Raw genomic sequence first — 17515 nt, 5'->3', positions numbered from 1 at the left:
AGTGCAGCGCCACATTAAATACGCACTACAATGACAATAGTTGAAAGCGATTTGAAGCATGTTTTATTTTCAAAATTGAATTATGGTGGGGGGGTTGGTAGAGTTTTGTGACGTCATATTTGAGAGGGGGGAGGTCTGACTTTTTGTGACGCCGTGTGACGAAGGGGGGGGGGGGGTCAAAAATCGTCCAAAATTGCGTGACGTCATTTATGGACGGCCCCACACACCAATTGCAACTTGCATCCCCATTGTTGTTTCAACCCCCACGCCAAGATATCGAACCGATTCAGTGCGCTAACCATTATCCTGTACCCACGGTAGCATGTGCCGGGCATTAGAGATACAGCGGCACTTGCAAGGAGCGGCTCCTGTGGAAACCGCTGGGCTGCTGGGCTACTCCTTGTGGTATTCTTGTTGACGTCTTGCGTTGATGTGGTTGTTGATGGGTTGTTCTTGTGTTGTTTGTGGTTGTGTTGTAGCATACGCGCCGGCTGCATCACGGGATGCAAAAACCCATCCAGCTCCTTCACACGAGCCTCCCATCACTCCGTCTCAAATATCAACGAAACCATCATTGTGGGCCAAGGTCTATCCACTGCTGGATGAAGACATCCCCTTACCAGTCGCCATCGTTCATGTGCTCATGATGTCACTGTGACCCATGATGATGTTTTATTTTTTTAGTTGGAGTCATAAGTTTTGCAGGTCAGCTTCACAGGCCTAAATGGGTTAATTTAACCTACAGTAAAACCCTGGATAGCTGGTTGGGTTATTTGAGGTATTACTGTAAAATAAAGGATGCAGACTCCACACTCCTCCTCCATGAAGCCACTTGATTGTGGAATTCTCCAAACATCCCAACGTCGCAGGACCCTCCTGAAGCAAATAATAAAGTCTCAGCGAGGCTTTCCTGGGTCAATAATTCACATCACAGGTATGCCTTGCTTTACGAAGGTTTGGTTCTTCTTCTTGGTTCTTTCGGTAAAGTCACGTAGAAGGGAATAAAATAATAAAAATAAAACATAATAAAATAATTCTCACGACGTTTCGGCCACAACGCAAGCAACCGTCCTCAGGTGAAGACCAGGTCTGTCGGGGAGACAGCGTCTGAATGAAACACCACCACGCTTGGAGCGTATATTTAAGCTGGGTTGGAAGGGGGGAAGGGCGCCTTGACAAAAGAATTTGCATATCAAGAGGAATTTAGCATATTTATGGGAAATGCAGGTATGTGATTAGTACTACTTGTGAAATGCGTAGTTGGGCGGGGGGGTTTCAAAGTCAAATTATGCCCGTGCATTATGCAGGATTAGCAGCATCAAAGGGAGGGGATAGGGGTAGCATTAATAAAGGGAAGGAATGTTAATAGTATGTAGCTGCAGTAACATTTCACGTGATTGCAATTGACAATTTCCACGTAGACGGCTGTGATGGTGGGAGGTGTAATCTCCCGACAGCAGTTGAAACAGAAAAAAATAAAAGACTATCGGCTTGTCCAAGGATATGCTATGATGCTCTGGAAAGTAAGACGCATCTCCATATTTAGTTTTGAAATAGTGTAAAAAGCATTATTTTAATGTGGAGAATACAGTCTGTGTAGTGGTGTTTGCCAACTGCTCACGAGTGCTGATGTAACCCAGACATATAACACGTGGATTCAGTTAGGTATTGGGAAAGCGTTTAATTGCAAAGTCATAATAAATGCCACAAAACATCTTCCAAGTATATTAAGTGTAAGCACTTGCAAATAACAATATTTCCAATACAACACAATTTCACGGTATAATTTTTTTGTAACGCAATTTCCAGTTTGATATTTATTACAATAAGCCAATGTGGCACAATACCCGAATCAACTGTGTTTTTTGTATACAGTATTTAAGTGTCAAATAATACAAATCAAAGGCCGTGAAGACCCCCCCCCACCCAAGCCGTCACCATTCCGCACGACCACCACAATCGTTGAGAACACTGCGTGCGATCCGATCTCATTGCTCCGTCTCTTTTGTGGATCTCCTCTCGAGTGCGTTTCCCCTCCTTCGGCAGCTACTCCGCGATCATCCGTGATCACCTGCCATCGTCACCTCTGGCAACGTGCCCTGCTCAAGTCAAGACGATGTCTCCAACTGGGCGTATGTTCTGTCTGTCAATGTAATTCCAAGCATGTGCCCCCTGATGCTGCTTTGCACTCTTAAGATTTTTTTCTTCCATGTTCTTTGCCAACGTCCACGATTCTGATCCAAGTCATAGCAGGCAATTTGCGCTGATTGACAACTTTCTTCTCAAGCCACATTGCTATGCTGCCTTTCAACCTGCTCATGTCCAACTTATGTCCTCACTTTAATCCTGGTCCCCCTTAAATAACTCGCCTTGGTATTCACACTCTCGTTGTTCTAAAGTTGCGCCCCTTCGAAATCAGTTTGCTTAGTTTTAGATAGTTTTTTTCCAGTTCGTAAAAAAATCAATGTGACTCACACGAAGCAATTTCAAACACAGATTCAAATCGTGCGAACGCTCCATGTGCTTAACACAATACTGTTGCATAAAAACCGGCATTTCGAAATCAGAGTTGTTTCTTAAGACGACCAACATTTGAACATGCCAGCTTTTAAAAAATGTTTGATTATTATGGTCAGGACATAGTATAATACATATAAAAAAAACCTTCATAGATATTCAGTATTCAGCCATGAGTTTACATGTTTATAATGTTGTGCACGATGTTCTTGGCTTCCCCGCATGTCCAGGCTGTTACTTTTATAGCAAAATATACACATCAATCTCCAGTTAACAAACGTATACCTAGGGATTGCGTAATCCAAGTAACATAACATACCATAAAGATACGTCATCTTTAGTCGCGAGTGGTTTTTACAAAAGGGTAACTTACGAGGTGCACACTTGCCATGTTTAATTCTTCCATTTAAATTGCTGAAAAGAGAAAAGTCAATATTTAGTATTACACCTGATGAGCAATGTTTACATTTCTGGCATATGTATGTATGTAGAACTTCTTTCACACTGCATGTAGCCAACCGTGCTAATCAGAGGTGCGGGGAAAGGACAACACAATAAAAGCAAAAGGCAGTTCTAAAGAAATAAGTTGTCAATCTAGATTTAAAACCAGAATTCCAAGTCTTGCTCAATGTGATACACTCCAAACCCAAGCTGCAATATAAAGTACATAACCAGTCCCATTGTACGTAATATAATTAAACATCATAACAGATTATCATTATCCATGGTCATTCCACTGCTGGATGAAATGCTCCCCAAGCCACTACCGCCCCTCACAATCCTTTGATGTAACACGCCACCACGTAGCACCTGCACACCAACTGATTTCATCGCTCTATCAGTCGGTGGACTATACCTCACAATTATTACAGACAGTTAACAGCACTTTGCCATGTACAACATTCCGATTGTCATGGTTATGATGTTGATTGAGGTGGGAGTGGCACCATAGGGGTTTGCGCGCTGTGCTATGAGCCCATAAACCAGAGTCGGATTTTCAACCACGACTCGCGTTATTTTATGTTATGCCTATGAATGACACCTGGCTATGACGGCGTCATTAACACAAAAGAGTAAATAGGGCAGAGCGAAAAATAAACATCTCACTGGGTTATGCAGGACTTCAACAATCCTTTGTTCCACCTGGGAGCCAGCCTCCACTTCCTTCTTGTACTGAAGCAGTTGCTGACGATCCCTCATTTGGCAGAGCATCTGCGGTGCCCAGCAAGAGAGCGGCAGAATGACGACATCATCCGCACCGCTCCGTCAAGCCCCTCTCTCACGGCCGCACAACGTTCACAATGGCGTGACCGTGCATCAATTAAAAGGATTAAATGGAAATAGCACAAATTTCAGCAAAACACGGCGTGTTCCAAACACCCACGGTGCCACCATCTGTGTTCACTCCTGGTACCCCACGATGCATGCAGATGAATTGGGGGTTGAGATACAAGATGGAAAAAAAACTTCACCACCACCACCGTCAAACACTGCTTATTGACGAGCTATTACCCTTCTGCACTGCTGCCAATGCAGCCTTTGGAAAATGAGTGATGCCGTGCTGGGTGTAGAGGCAAAACGTGTATTAATCTGCATCACCCATGGTTAATCCACTGCTGGATCAAAGCCTCCCCCAATCCACCACTACCTCTATATTTTGTATAATTATGGCCAAATCCCGCTAACATTTATTACTTTGTTTTAAATATAAAGGTATTACTGTGTGCACATAACTTCCATATATTATTTTTGATACCCATGGTATTATTACGTTCTGTTAAGATGAAAAATGTAAAAACTTTCCGCAATTGAACTTTCAATGCATTTTTTAAAAAAGCCTTGTTAAGCACGTCAGGGGCTCACAACACCCAAGAATGTTAATGCGTTGTTGGAGATTGTGCCTTGGAACAACCCATGTTGTAAATTGCGCATTATAAATGAACGCGATGACAAACATTGTCTTACATCCACAACGATGGAATGACACTTGTGCTTGATTGCAAGATTCAGCTTCAGCTCTTCATCCGTCACCAGCATAATGTATTCATGCAGAACCTGAGACCCAACACAGTCATCATTCATGATACATCCTTGCTGCATTCATACAGAACTTGTATGCATATTGAACTTTTCGCACCATACGTAGCCAACCGTGCTAACCGGAGGTGCGGATTTTATGATTCAAGCACAGTTAACATGATGTATTCATACAGAATCAATGAAACAAGCGCCGTGAGTATTTGTGAGAAATGTGTACGTCAACAAGCATAAAGCTATAACCACTGAAGACACATTCACAATAATGGCATTGCTTCAGTTTGCAATGTGCATGTAATAATTAAAGATGTTATTTAAGCATTTCAATATCTTGGGTTGGCAGTTACGTAGATTATAATTAGTCGTTATTTATTAAAATGCTTGACTTGAAAAATCCCTTGAGATGGAAAATCTCGTTTGCAACAGTGTACCGCCATTCACCACTAATTGGCGTTGACATCACCATGGCACATGTGCGAGGCCACGTAAAGTGTCGAACGCCTGCTGGCAGGTCACGGGACAAACCCAGGTGCTCTGGATTGACTGAGATGACTGGCTGATGCACCACTTGTGCCCCCTATTGTGCTAATTTGCTTTGTCTTAGCCACCCGGCACTCCGCTCATTGTTGTGAGCATCGCTCCTCTACCCTCTGTTGTTACTGGAGGGCGATTGCCTCCAACTGCCCAGTAGTGTCCTTCACGAGCCTCCTCCATAGGCCGATCTTGACACCGCTGGTACCAGTCTTTGGCAAGTCCACTCAGCTCTACATCCTCTTGCACCACATCACTCCATCCCTTCGCTAGCCCGTGCAAACATGCATATACGAACAATTGAAATGCATAAAGAAGCTACGCCTTCCAGATGGGTCTCCTCAACACAGTTTAGATTTTTTACTTTTTAAATATCTGCTTGTGTGATATGTCCCAAACAATTATTTTTGAGGATACATCACTTTTAAGTACAACCACCTTTTCGCAAGATCTTTGTCCACATTTGTTTAACTCAAAAGGTGGGGACTAACGATAACGGGCGTGGAGAACGTCAACTCACGGTTGGCGGTGCGTTGTTTTTGCTGACAATGTCCACCACCCTGTGAAACCCTATTGGGGCCGTCTTCTTGAGCGTTCCAAACCATCGCTGTGAAAGAGTAATCCAGCAGACTTAGTCTTCACAACAGTATGATGCAGACATCGTACATCACCGCTGCTTTACAAAGCTCACATTTAGCCATGGTCAGAATCCTGCTGCTGCCATATCTGGAGTGGAGCACCCAGGTCTTACCTCACCATACTTGACAGAATTCAACATAAAGAAGTAAAGTTTATTGATGATCCAGCACTCACTGGTTCACTCCATTAACTCAGTTACCGGTAGTCAGTCGTTTGCTTTTCACTCTTCTATTGTTACCAGTAGTATTTTAGATTTGAAGTTTTCGTGACTGCAGGGATCCATACTCTTTGGTTCTTTCGGTAAAGTCACGTAGGTAGAAAATAAAATATAACGCCGTGGGCTCTCATGATATTGTTTTTTTCCGAGACCAAGGTACTCTGCAAACCTTCGGGCTACTATCAAAGGTTTGTTCATGAAGCCATCCAGATATATAAACATAGACATAACTTCAACTGAGAAGATGGATACAAATTGAGCAATCATTGGAAGGATGTTATTAACCAGGTAAAACCTTAACTGCTTCATAGTGTTGCCTTCATATCCACATCTCCAGTTTCTTCAGCCTCCCACTCCCAGCCCCGCCCACTTCCCCCCCCCGCCCCCCCCGGCATTTTGCCGTGCTCGCCCTTTTCCTAATCCCTCTATCAGCGCTCCACTCCCCCGACCCCACACCCTCCTCTCTATCTCTCCTCCCTGGCTCCTTCCTCCCCCTCTCTTACCTATATAGCCTCTTGTTACAGCAGCCCTTTTGCCCACTTCAGCAATTGTTTCTTGCTGTGGTCGTCCCACCTGATGACGTACGCTCGTGTTGTGCCCGAAACGTCGTGATTTAATTTAATTTTATACCTACGTGACTTTACCGAAAGAACCAAAAAGTACCAGATGTATTGTTTCCGGAAACTCCAGTCATTGATTACCCCACCCATGTTTGGGACTTAGTCTACCAGACTGTTTCATCTCACCCATGTGTAGTGACATCGCGGATGCCACTGTGTGGTGCCGGCCCGAGAGGGGCACAGCGTGCGATGTACTCACATAACGGACATCACGTATGTTACGACATCGTGAACGTCACTGTGTCATGCCGACTCTAGCAAGGCACGGCGTGCGATGCATTGTCATCGCGGACACCCTGTAGGTGGGTGTAGTACCAGCCCTAGTGAGGGCTTGGTAAGGGCTGGGTCAAAGCGCTCAGTGGCACCACACGTAGTGTGCAGTGCCGACCCCTACAGGATGGGATGTGAGAGTGTCAGCCATGGGATGAGGTTACCCTGGGCCATGGCACTCTGGTTGACCCTGGAAGGCACGTGACCAGAAAGATCTACACGGGCCCCAGGTGGGGGCTAGGGGGTGGTCACGTGTCAGGGTGAGATCCTTCGGAAAGGGTCGAGAAACGACGAGAGGTTTCTCGCAGGTGGTCGTGGCCAAGAACGGGGCCAGCCACGACCCAGCCGCATATAAACCGGGACCCCACAGGGACCGGGGCTCTTGGCATTGCTGTTGTCATCTGAAGGTCCAAGAAGAAGTCACCAACACGTGGACGAGGACCCAAGCCAGGGTCTCGTCCGTTGTAGCTACTCCCAGCCTCCAAGGAGTACGTCTGCGACTCAGTTAAATCCACAACACATGCAACCGCGAGGTCTTTCCACTGTCCCAAATATATATAGATTGGAATGGTGAGATAAGAGATGGGAGTACCTTGGTGGTCAGAAGACTGTCCACATCTGTCCAGGCCTTAAGCTTGGACCTTGCTGCCAGCGCCGTCCACAAAAACTGCTTGTCCGTGATCTGCGTCACACGTCAGATGAGAACGTAATTTAGCTTTGTAGCACTGGCAGCATTTACATACACTGCTTGAGTAGTGAAACGATGATAGCACTGAAAGAGATCATTACTTACGCTGAAATTCTTTCGCAAATTGACAGGGCAACTCAGTGACCCCTACGAGAAAGAAGAAGAAACACAACACATTAAACACAATGAAAATCGCCTACTAAATACATATGTTTGTGTCAAGATGGAGAATGCAAGGCTATTTGTATGTACGTGTGTGTTGAACTTATTTCGCACCGCACGTAGCAATCCGTGCTAATTGTAGGTGCGGGGGAAAGACAACAAACATAAAAATCAGTTCTAAACAAATTAGTTTTCAATCAATATTTAAAAGTGTATAGCTCCAGTGGCTTGCTAACATCAGAAGAGCGTTCCATATGGCCTCAAAAGCGCATCTGAAAGTGCGGGATAGAGTGATCGTCTTTGTTCGATGGCTAGGCAAAAGCCACTGCAAGGATGACTGGAAAACTAATCGAGCGATGCCAAGAGGGGCTAAAGTAGACTTGGCGAAGCTGGACAAGGCCGACTTGAGATGGTGACTCGAGAAGGGCTTGTGAGTGATGGCAGTGACTGGCCTCCTGCTCTGCGTAGTGGTAGAAGCAGCAGTAGTAGAACGTGGTCACGAGAGGCATGAACAGGATGGACGCCTTTCGTGGGTACTTCTTGAAGATCTCCAGTGTCCCTGCCGCCTCCACCTTCTTGTCGTTGGCCTGCGAGGCCACAGCAGTGCAGTTTTGTCATGTTGTGATGGTTATGGTCATATTAATGTGCAACATACCTCATCCGTTTTTACACGTGAAACAGTTAACTAAAGGTAATATTGACATACAAAAAATTGCCCAAATATGCAACGTTGGAAACCTTTACAAATGTACTCCAACGTCAACACGATGGTGTACAATGGTGGTGCGCTGCACTGTGAACCCAGCAAGTTCAATTCCCGACCAGGGCGAGCGAGATCTGAACCAGTACTGGGCCCCCTTTTGGCAACCTGCACTGACAAGTGTGGTGAAGTATGATCACCTTATTTCTATGACTGACACAGCATGCATGGGTAGGCTTTCATCCAGCAATGAATTGATAAAGAGATGTGAATTACCATTAATAACACATTGCACATGCAGTTGCATTAAGCTGCTGTCAATATGCTGCTTGATCTTGACCCATGGTATATATGTATGTTGAACTTCTTTCGCACCGTACGTAGACAACCGTGATAAACAGAGGTGCGGGGGAAAGAAAACTAACTAAACACAAAAAGCAGTTTCAATAAAGGAGTTTTCAATCTAAATTTCTAGGTGCATAGCTCCAGTGACTTCCTAATATTGGAAGAGCGTTCTAGATGGCCACAGAAGTACATCTAAAAGCGCGCAATGCAGTAACCATCTTTGTTTGATGGGTAGCCAGAGGCCGCTGCTGCGAGGATGACTGAAGTTTGCATGATGGTTTATGCTCTTGACGAGATCAGCAATGTATTATGGTTCATTTGTGGCAAGCACTTTGTGTAATGAGTGCGACCTTCTAATGTATCAGTTCAGTAACCGGAAGCCAATGCAGCTTGGAGAGCACTGAACGGACAGAGTCGGATCTTGCAGTACCCGTCATGACATCTGCCAAAGAATTTTGTACACGCTGCAGATTGGTAATGTTTTTGCCAGATGTCCCGTAGAGTAGTGAGTTGCCAAAATCTAGCCTCGTCAATACTTTGCTACAGTATATTATAGTGACACTACCTCAATGATGATCTGTCGTTCCAGGAGGGTGTATTGATCACGAATGTGCCCCGAGTCCTCCATGCTGAACGGCAGGCTGTCGCGCAACAGGCCAAGTCCATAACCAACCCCAGACAATAAACAGATGCAAGAGACATTTACAACAGCCATTACATATTTGCATGCAAAACATTTACTTTAATTAAGACTCAATTAACATTATGTATAGTATGGAAATAACCACCATAAAGACATTCAACTAAGTAAAAGTAAAAACATTAAAAACACAAATATGAATAACATACACAACAAACCAACCGATTAATTTTTAATTACCTGAAACATCTCTTTAAGAAAGCCACTCTTTTTTCAGGGTCCCGCATTGTTTGATGAGTCTTGTATTCCATGAGCTTCAACAACAGGAAACACACATCAGCATAAACAGTACAGATATGCGTCATGGTACTTAAACACTAGCTGGATATTGTAACGACTGAAAAATGCTATATTTTTAAAAGACGCACTTACTGCAGCTTCGTCTGCCTTTCCCATTGACCTGGAATGAAAAATGCAAATATAATTCATGATTTTCATCAACACTATATTCACATTACAATCCTCTGTATTACCATAACTTTCCCCCCAAAATAATGCACATGCCGTATTCTCCGTTGAAGACAAACTTCTTTTCCCTGTATTCTAAAGCAAAAGTTAGGGGTGTGTTTATTCATCCTGTATGTGTGCGACCAGATTGTCTAACTTGATTGACATCCGGCAGTTAACTCTGCATTCGATAACTTTATACTTTGCACCCTTATTTTCTGCATTCCCTGAATGTCAATTTTTTTTTGGGTGCATGTTGCTTTGCCAGAGGATCTTATAAGCTATAGGATAACACATGGGTATTCATAGTTTCGCACCTTATTCTCAAGATTATAAAGTTAAAACCAATTGAATATAGCAGCTTCTGTGGCCATTAGATTAGGTACGTGAAGTGATGCTGTGCGCACCCACCCCAAGGGTGAAGCGGCGCGCAAGGGGATGGGGGAGGGGATGTGTGGCCTCACGTGAGCAGCTCCACAAGCATCTTCCAGTCCCTGCTCCGCTTGAGCAGGTGCACCAGGTGATTAGCGGCCACCGTCCGAGTGATGAGCTCGCCAAACAGCACCTCTGTGGGAAAGACGCACAGCCCGCGCGTCACTGCGAGCTCGCTGGACATTCGGATACATCGCAAGGCCAAGCAGCCGTCGTCTTCCAATCAACTGCCATTTGCTTCGTGTGGTAACATGCTTTATGAATCAACATCGTTCGTGAAGATCGTTCGTAACAGAATAACAACAAATTTATAGGTCCATCAACCCACAAGAGCAAGTTTATTTCATAAAACATTTTCTAACATTGACCGGACACGTAATATGAGTCTATATCGGACAGATATCATATACATATAACAATAGGTTTAACCCTTTCTGGCAATAATGTGCTGTTCACCTTTTGACATTCTCTGGTCTAACACTTTGAGACGAGGTATAAAAGAAAGCTGTTTCTGGTGTGGACCAATCCGTTTGCATGTTTACTACAAAATTACAATAAATGAAAAAACAACTAAATTAAATCACAACGTTTCGGGCGCAACACAAGCGTCCTTTTATATTTTTTACCTACGTGACTTTACCAAAAAAACCAAAGCGTATGAATCCTTGCAGTCACAAAAACTTCAAATCTAGAAAAAATGTTCACTACGAGTACGTGTAGTTAATGCAGACCGGATTCCTTGAAAAAGGTTTCAGCTTGGTGTTTTTAACATCTTAACACCTGTTTTATTGACAGAAATGGTAAAACCTATTGTTATATTTTGATACTGGCAAAAAGGGTGCCATATTATTAGAAATCATACACATTTTTTCCTGGTTTTTGCAGACCATGAATAGGCGTTTAATTCAATGGAAACTAATGCAGTCATCCAAACGCTTACAAACAGAGGGTAAAAAATAACAGGTAAATAAGTAGTCATGCATTGCAAAATCAAGTGCATGTTGTGTTTGTTGTGATAATCATTTCATGGCCGTATCATATTTACCTTTTCTCAGAGTAGTCTTTAGAAAAATCAGTATCTGCAAAAAAATAACTTGGTTACTGATATGCTTCTTCAAAAGATATTTTGTGATATTATAACATGTCTGACTGCATAACAATACAAATGATTTTGCACCTTCGAAGTTTTGGCCTGACAAAGAGGAAAAAACCATGTATATGCATGGATTCTGTAACTCTTTCCAACATGTGTTTGTCTCCGGAAATATTCTCAGTAATAATGTCATGCGCCGTGTGATGATATAACATGTCGTCGGGAGTGGGAGGCGATTCTCACTAAGTGTGACACCGCGAGATAACAGCACCTGTATTGACGACATCTGGAAATGTCATGCGTAATTAAATCGCGTTGGCCGAAAAGGCAAATACTTTTAGCGCTCATGTTTTCCACCAAGTTTTCGGTGACCTTTTGATAAATCTTCATGGTTTTCTACATTGCAAGCCCCTAAAAGCAACAAAAAATATACGCGAAATTTTAATTTACATTTGATCTTCAAGAGAATTAACGTGAATCCACATTACAGACACGCGGAGAGACGGACCGAGATAAAACATTCAAACTTTTCACTTTAGTTAGACAGTGTAAAAGTCACACTCACAGCTGTGATGACGTTGCCATCATGAAACTGAACCGCACGGTCCAGAAGTTCCAGCTTTTCCTTCAATGACCTGTATTGTTCCAGACTGTAGGGCTACACAAGAGGGACAACGTTTTATATTTCTGGAAAAAATATGTTAATTGCAGTGTCCTGTTCATGTCCATGTCATGGTCATATGTATACAAATTGCGAGCATGCCATAATAAAGCACTGTGACCACCTCTTTGCTCTGGATTATTTAAGATTTTTTTTAACAGTGTACATGAGTACACATACAGCACTTTTTCACCCACGACATGGGGAGGGGCCATGTCGTGCAGGTCATGAGGATTTGACTACACTTCACCATGCTGGCTGGTCAGTGCAGATTTGTGAAAGTGAATGCATAAACATGGGAGCATAGAAGTACAGTACACCAATGGATCCTTCTGCACTGCCCTCTGCTGCCCGTTACGTAGCCCAGAAGGCTATAACACCTGTTACGAATGGTGGTGGACCACACTCAGGCACTATCCAGGCTCTGCTGTTCAACATTAGTGAGGTGTAATCATTTTAGTAAGGTGTGATTATATTACTAAGATTAGAACGTAAAATGTAGGTTACCCACATTGCCCTTTAACATCTTCCAGATTGTCTCCTCTGGCGACAAATGTTCAGTTTTCCCAGTCTGCAGAACCATGAAAAAGCATACAGCGCACAAGTGAATTCAAAAGTGTACGTGGCAGAGCTACACAAAACCACAATGTGAGCCTGGTCTGTATTTCAAAGGAGTTTGAATAATTAAGCTTTGGGCTTTTAGCGAGATGTGCAAAATGCGATAGCCTGCAACTATACTTGGAACCAACGAAGCCAAACCAATACCAAATGGCTTTGCAAAAATTATTCTGCTTTCCAATCTAATATAGTTTGGCTTAAGCAGCTTGTGGCACCTACCTGCAGGCTAAACCACAATGCTTAGACTGAGATATTTGCAAGCAAGATGTGTGAGCTTTACACACACATCTTGCTTGCAATATTTACACTCTTGGGGGGGGGTGCAGATGACTGGTACTCTGCGATGGGGGATGGATGCCTGGAGGCAAAAAGGGAGCTGCTTCTTCTTTGTACTTCTGTCCCCCGCCACCTCCACCTATTATGAAGTGCCAACCTCATTGACAACGATCCCCTTCTGAGTGGGCACCAGCTGTGCTATCCATTGTGCCGACACCCACTGGGTCACTTTTGAAAACCAGGTCACTCTTGAAAATTAGACTATTCGGGTCTGTTGAGCTCTCAACCATTTTAAACAAGTAAATTAGACTTGACAAGCAAAGCTCCACATGTGTTGAGGTTTTTAATATACATCGACATCTCTATTTTTTTTGGGTCAATCCACTGCCGGATGAAGTCCTCCCCGAGGTCATGCAGCTCATGGGGGTTCTTAGATCATACTTCATCAGGCTAGTTCGTGTGGGTTAAAAAAGGGGGTGGGGGGAGAAGCACAGAAGTACAGAAGAATGACTTTTTCTGCATTGCCCTCTGCCAAGTGTTGGCACTAGCCATGGTGCGCCAGTACCTGCTGCAGACGGCGGAGTCGCTGATTATCGCTGGAGGGTCGAGGCAACGCACTCTCCACAACTATGTGCACAACAAACACAAGACACTAATGCTAAAACAACGGCAACAGGCAACCCAAATGATAATTAATGGTATTGATGCGTTTCAGAGAACATACACCACACATTTGTTTTTTCTAATAATATAATTATCCTGTACAACTACTGTGGTAGAAAGTTAAACTGAATCAAATCCTAAAAATAAAACACTCGCCTTCAGAAATCGACAGGGAGCTACCAAAGCGACCTCCTGGAGAAGTGTCTTGTCCAAAGCTTGGCACTGCAAAATAACGCTGCGTCACAAATTTTACTTGAGAACAAATACATTTTTGAATACAGCTCACTCTGGATTGACTATGCTTCAGTCACACACACGAGCCAAGCCCCAGCAGGTGTTGGTGATGAGCGACGAGGCACCTTTAGCCGGCATGCCCAGCGAGGACAGCGAGTGACCGGAAGACAAGCTGCGCATGGAGGAAGACAAAGCCGGCCGGGAGGGGAGGCTGTCCCTCATGCCACCTAGGAAGCGCTGCGCCGACCCCAAGGCACCTCGGCCGCTTGGAGCCCCAGCGGAGCCCTCCAGGGTTAACGGTGGACGAACTGGTCTTAACTCTACACGTCAGGCAGCCAGGAGGTAATGTAACAACAGCTGAGTGATGTTTGAAAATATAATACGTTACGATTTTAATTTACGTAATGTCTAAATGCAACTGCATCTAAAGACGCAATAAGGAAACAATGGGAATATTTAACTCAACATGTTACGTTTTAGATACATGTACATAACTGAATTGTTCTTTAAATTACCGGTTAGCCAAAACAATAATCTTTGGCGTGTTGTTAAAAAGTGTGGACACAGCGTGACAACTTTAATTGTTTGGCTGTGCCGGGTGGTGGAGAATCCTGCGACAGATATTTGGTCAGATCATGATGTTATGGCCTCACCCAAATATTCTGAATCGGTGTGTATATTTTATATGGAGAATGAGACAAACAGGGGGAAAATGGTCTTGTACATGAATATTTAAATAGAGGCAGGGAGTCCACAGCATGTATGAATATGTAATGGTTGTTCTAGACAATGCGGGCAGCAGAGTAGAGCAAGCAACCTCACTCCTAAAATATTAGTGCCAGAGAACATTTAATTTGTAATTGATGCAACTAATTTAAAATCAATTATAATGGAGTACACGTGTTTGAGATTCTTTTCAATCGCAAGAAAATAACTCCAACCTTTAACGGTGGCTTCACTCCAGCTGATGCCTTCAAAAGAATCGTCCTCATCATTGTCGTCGTTGTCCAAGGCGCTGAAGCTTTTCATATTGCGCACCGTTTTCTTCGACTCCGAGAGCTGCACACAGCGAGCGGTGGTCACAAGCCGATTGCTCATTGCGGCACACACAGCGCAGGGACACACACAAAACGTATTGCACGCCGACACGCGGTTAACTCTGTGCTAGCTGTACACCACCACGTATGCTTACCTGACCCATGTCATCGTCAAAGTCGAAACCCTTACACTTGGACCCATTCCAGTATTCGTTGTCATCTTCCAAACTCTGCTTGGTCGACTGCAAACAAATCGCAAAATTAGTACTTACACTTAACACAACATTCATATACTCACCCGTTAGTATTTACACAACATTCGTACACTCACACATTAATACTTACACTCGCATGTTAGTACTTTTACTCACACATTAGTACTTACACAAACACAATTCCTCCATTATTGATTCTCGAATAAGTGCTGTCAAACGTTTCATTACCATCATCATCATTAGCCATCGCCAATCCACCTGCCATCCATCACAAAGTTGCAAATGTAAACAACGCAGCACATAAACCGATTTCGTCGCTCCATCTCCCCCCGTCCACCGTGTTCTGGGATGCTTTCCATTCGTCGTCAACTGGAAGGAGGACTGAATAGTTTCGCCACAAGGGGGCAATTACATTCTCCAAGCCGGAAGCGATCAAGCAGATGAATGAAAACCCAGAGTGTGCCATGCAGGGCACAAAACAGCTCAATGCGAGACAAATGGACATCTCGATGTGGTGGCGAATGCATGGTAACAGCAAACTACTTGGAGGTGGGGTTGATGGATGACGCAAAGATTGCGTCTGCCATGCCACACCAAAGTGCAGTACAACAAGAAGATATTCAACCCATCTGTGTGGAGTGTTATCTGCTTCGTATCCGTGGTTTCTCCACTTCACCGTTCACTTAACTTGTAATCGGTCAGATGCTGTTAACACTTAAATTATAACATAGTTTACTTCCGCATATTGGCCCTCTGCATATACAAACACTGCACGTTACGTGAGGTCAATTTTACGTACGTTCATGTAGTCTTGCAAATAATGTTATAATGTCCAGTATATTTTGCAGGGCTAGTTGTAGGGTGTAGTGCAGAAACATCAATTGTACTGTACTTCTACAACACGTCTATGCTCCCCGTATTTATTACCAGAGTTCGATTCCCGACCACGGCTATCACCAGTGACGAGTTATAGCTGAACCAGACCTGGGCCTCCCCCTTCATCAGCATGATGAAGTATGGTTACACAACCCCGATGACTCGTATAGAACCCTTAATCCAGCAGTTAAATGACAAACGACTGCAACATCCCAAGTGGAATTGACCATCAGACTGCGTGGCCCTCCCGAGCCTTGACATTCAGCGAAGTTTAGCTTGACAGATTAGTGACAATATGTACCATCATCATTGTCATGAACAGTATCATATTTCCAAACAGATATCGCCTTACCAATGACATCGCATTCACGTCACAGTGCAACGCGCCGCCGCCGCTGTGGTCGAGGGACCGCTCGGCTGTGCCTCCACTACCGCCTTCCCCTCGTCGTCCCCGGTAGGCTAACTAGGCGAGGAGCGGTCGTGCGGGGCCCTTTAGGTTGCCGCACCGCCACGGAGAACGCCGTCGCCGCTCGATCGACGCAGACACCGGCCCGAGCACCCCACCACCACCACCCAGGCGGCAAGTGCGGCCTCCTCTCAAGCGAAGCCGCAGTCAAGGAACGAAACGGGGGACATCGCCAGCAAAGGATGAGCGAGTCGGGAACTCCTTCGCGGGATCACGTGAGAGATCGGCCCGTGTGATCGCGGTCACGTGAGCGATCGGCCCGTGTGATCGCGGTCACGTGAGCGATCAGCCGTGCATATTAAAAGGTGACGTTTCGAGCAATGTGGCGTTCTAAGATACATTTGTTTGCCGTGAAAAAAACGCCGTTGACCGAAACGTCGACTGTTCGCGGCGTCATTGACGAATGTGCTGAGTTTCCAGCAATGTCTACAGGAACACCTGTGGAACTACTGGGACACCTGCGAAAATATTGGGACATCTGTGAAATTACTGGGACACCTATGAAATTACTGGGACACCTGTGAAATTAATGGGACACCTGTGAAAATATTGGGACATCTGTGAAATTACTGGGACACCTGCGAAAATTACTGGGACACCTGTGAAATTACTGGGACACCTGTGAAATTACTGGGACACCTGTGAAATTACTGGGACACCTGCGAAAATATTGGGACATCTATGAAACTACTGGGACACCTGTGAAAATATTGGGACATCTGTGAAATTACTGGGACACCTATGAAACTACTGGGACACCTGCGAAAATATTGGGACATCTGTGAAATTACTGGGACACCTGTGAAACTACTGACCCACCTGCGAAAATATTGGGACATCTGTGAAATTACTGGGACACCTATGGAACTACTGGGACACCTGTGAAATTACTGGGACACCTGTGAAACTACTGGGACACCTGTGAAAATATTGGGACATCTGTGAAATTACTGGGACACCTATGAAACTACTGGGACACCTGCGAAAATATTGGGACACCTGTGAAATTACTGGGACACCCATGGAACTACTTGGACACCTGCGAAACTGCTGGGACACCTGTGAAATTAC

The 17515-nt window shown here is 44.4% G+C and overlaps 1 protein-coding gene across 2 annotated transcripts; it reads right to left on the bottom strand.

The window, feature by feature from the left end:
• Positions 1-1661: 1661 nt before the first annotated feature.
• Positions 1662-16699, bottom strand: VIPAS39 (VPS33B interacting protein, apical-basolateral polarity regulator, spe-39 homolog). Of its 2 annotated transcripts, XM_061568338.1 has the most exons (20): positions 16331-16699; positions 15043-15129; positions 14792-14909; positions 13976-14170; positions 13773-13838; positions 13519-13580; positions 12571-12630; positions 11964-12056; positions 11351-11384; positions 10338-10440; positions 9799-9826; positions 9607-9680; positions 9292-9367; positions 8134-8268; positions 7625-7666; positions 7424-7513; positions 5606-5692; positions 4483-4572; positions 3625-3729; positions 1662-2931 (listed from the first exon to the last, which is right to left on the bottom strand). In XM_061568338.1, exons 1-20 carry the CDS (start codon positions 16337-16339, stop codon positions 2911-2913), a joined length of 1575 nt encoding a protein of 524 aa, XP_061424322.1. In that variant the 5' UTR covers positions 16340-16699; the 3' UTR covers positions 1662-2910. The 2 variants fall into 2 exon arrangements, with proteins under 2 accessions (XP_061424322.1, XP_061424323.1); XM_061568339.1 differs by lacking the exon at positions 13976-14170.
• Positions 16700-17515: the final 816 nt, after the last annotated feature.

This window comes from Lethenteron reissneri, chromosome 41, assembly GCF_015708825.2.
Source record: "Lethenteron reissneri isolate LAM-NWPU_2019-01 chromosome 41, ASM1570882v1, whole genome shotgun sequence".
Taxonomy (NCBI): Eukaryota; Metazoa; Chordata; class Hyperoartia; order Petromyzontiformes; family Petromyzontidae; genus Lethenteron; species Lethenteron reissneri.
The sequence above is the reverse complement of the archived record's forward strand: the minus strand, read 5'-3'. Positions and strand labels throughout refer to the sequence as shown.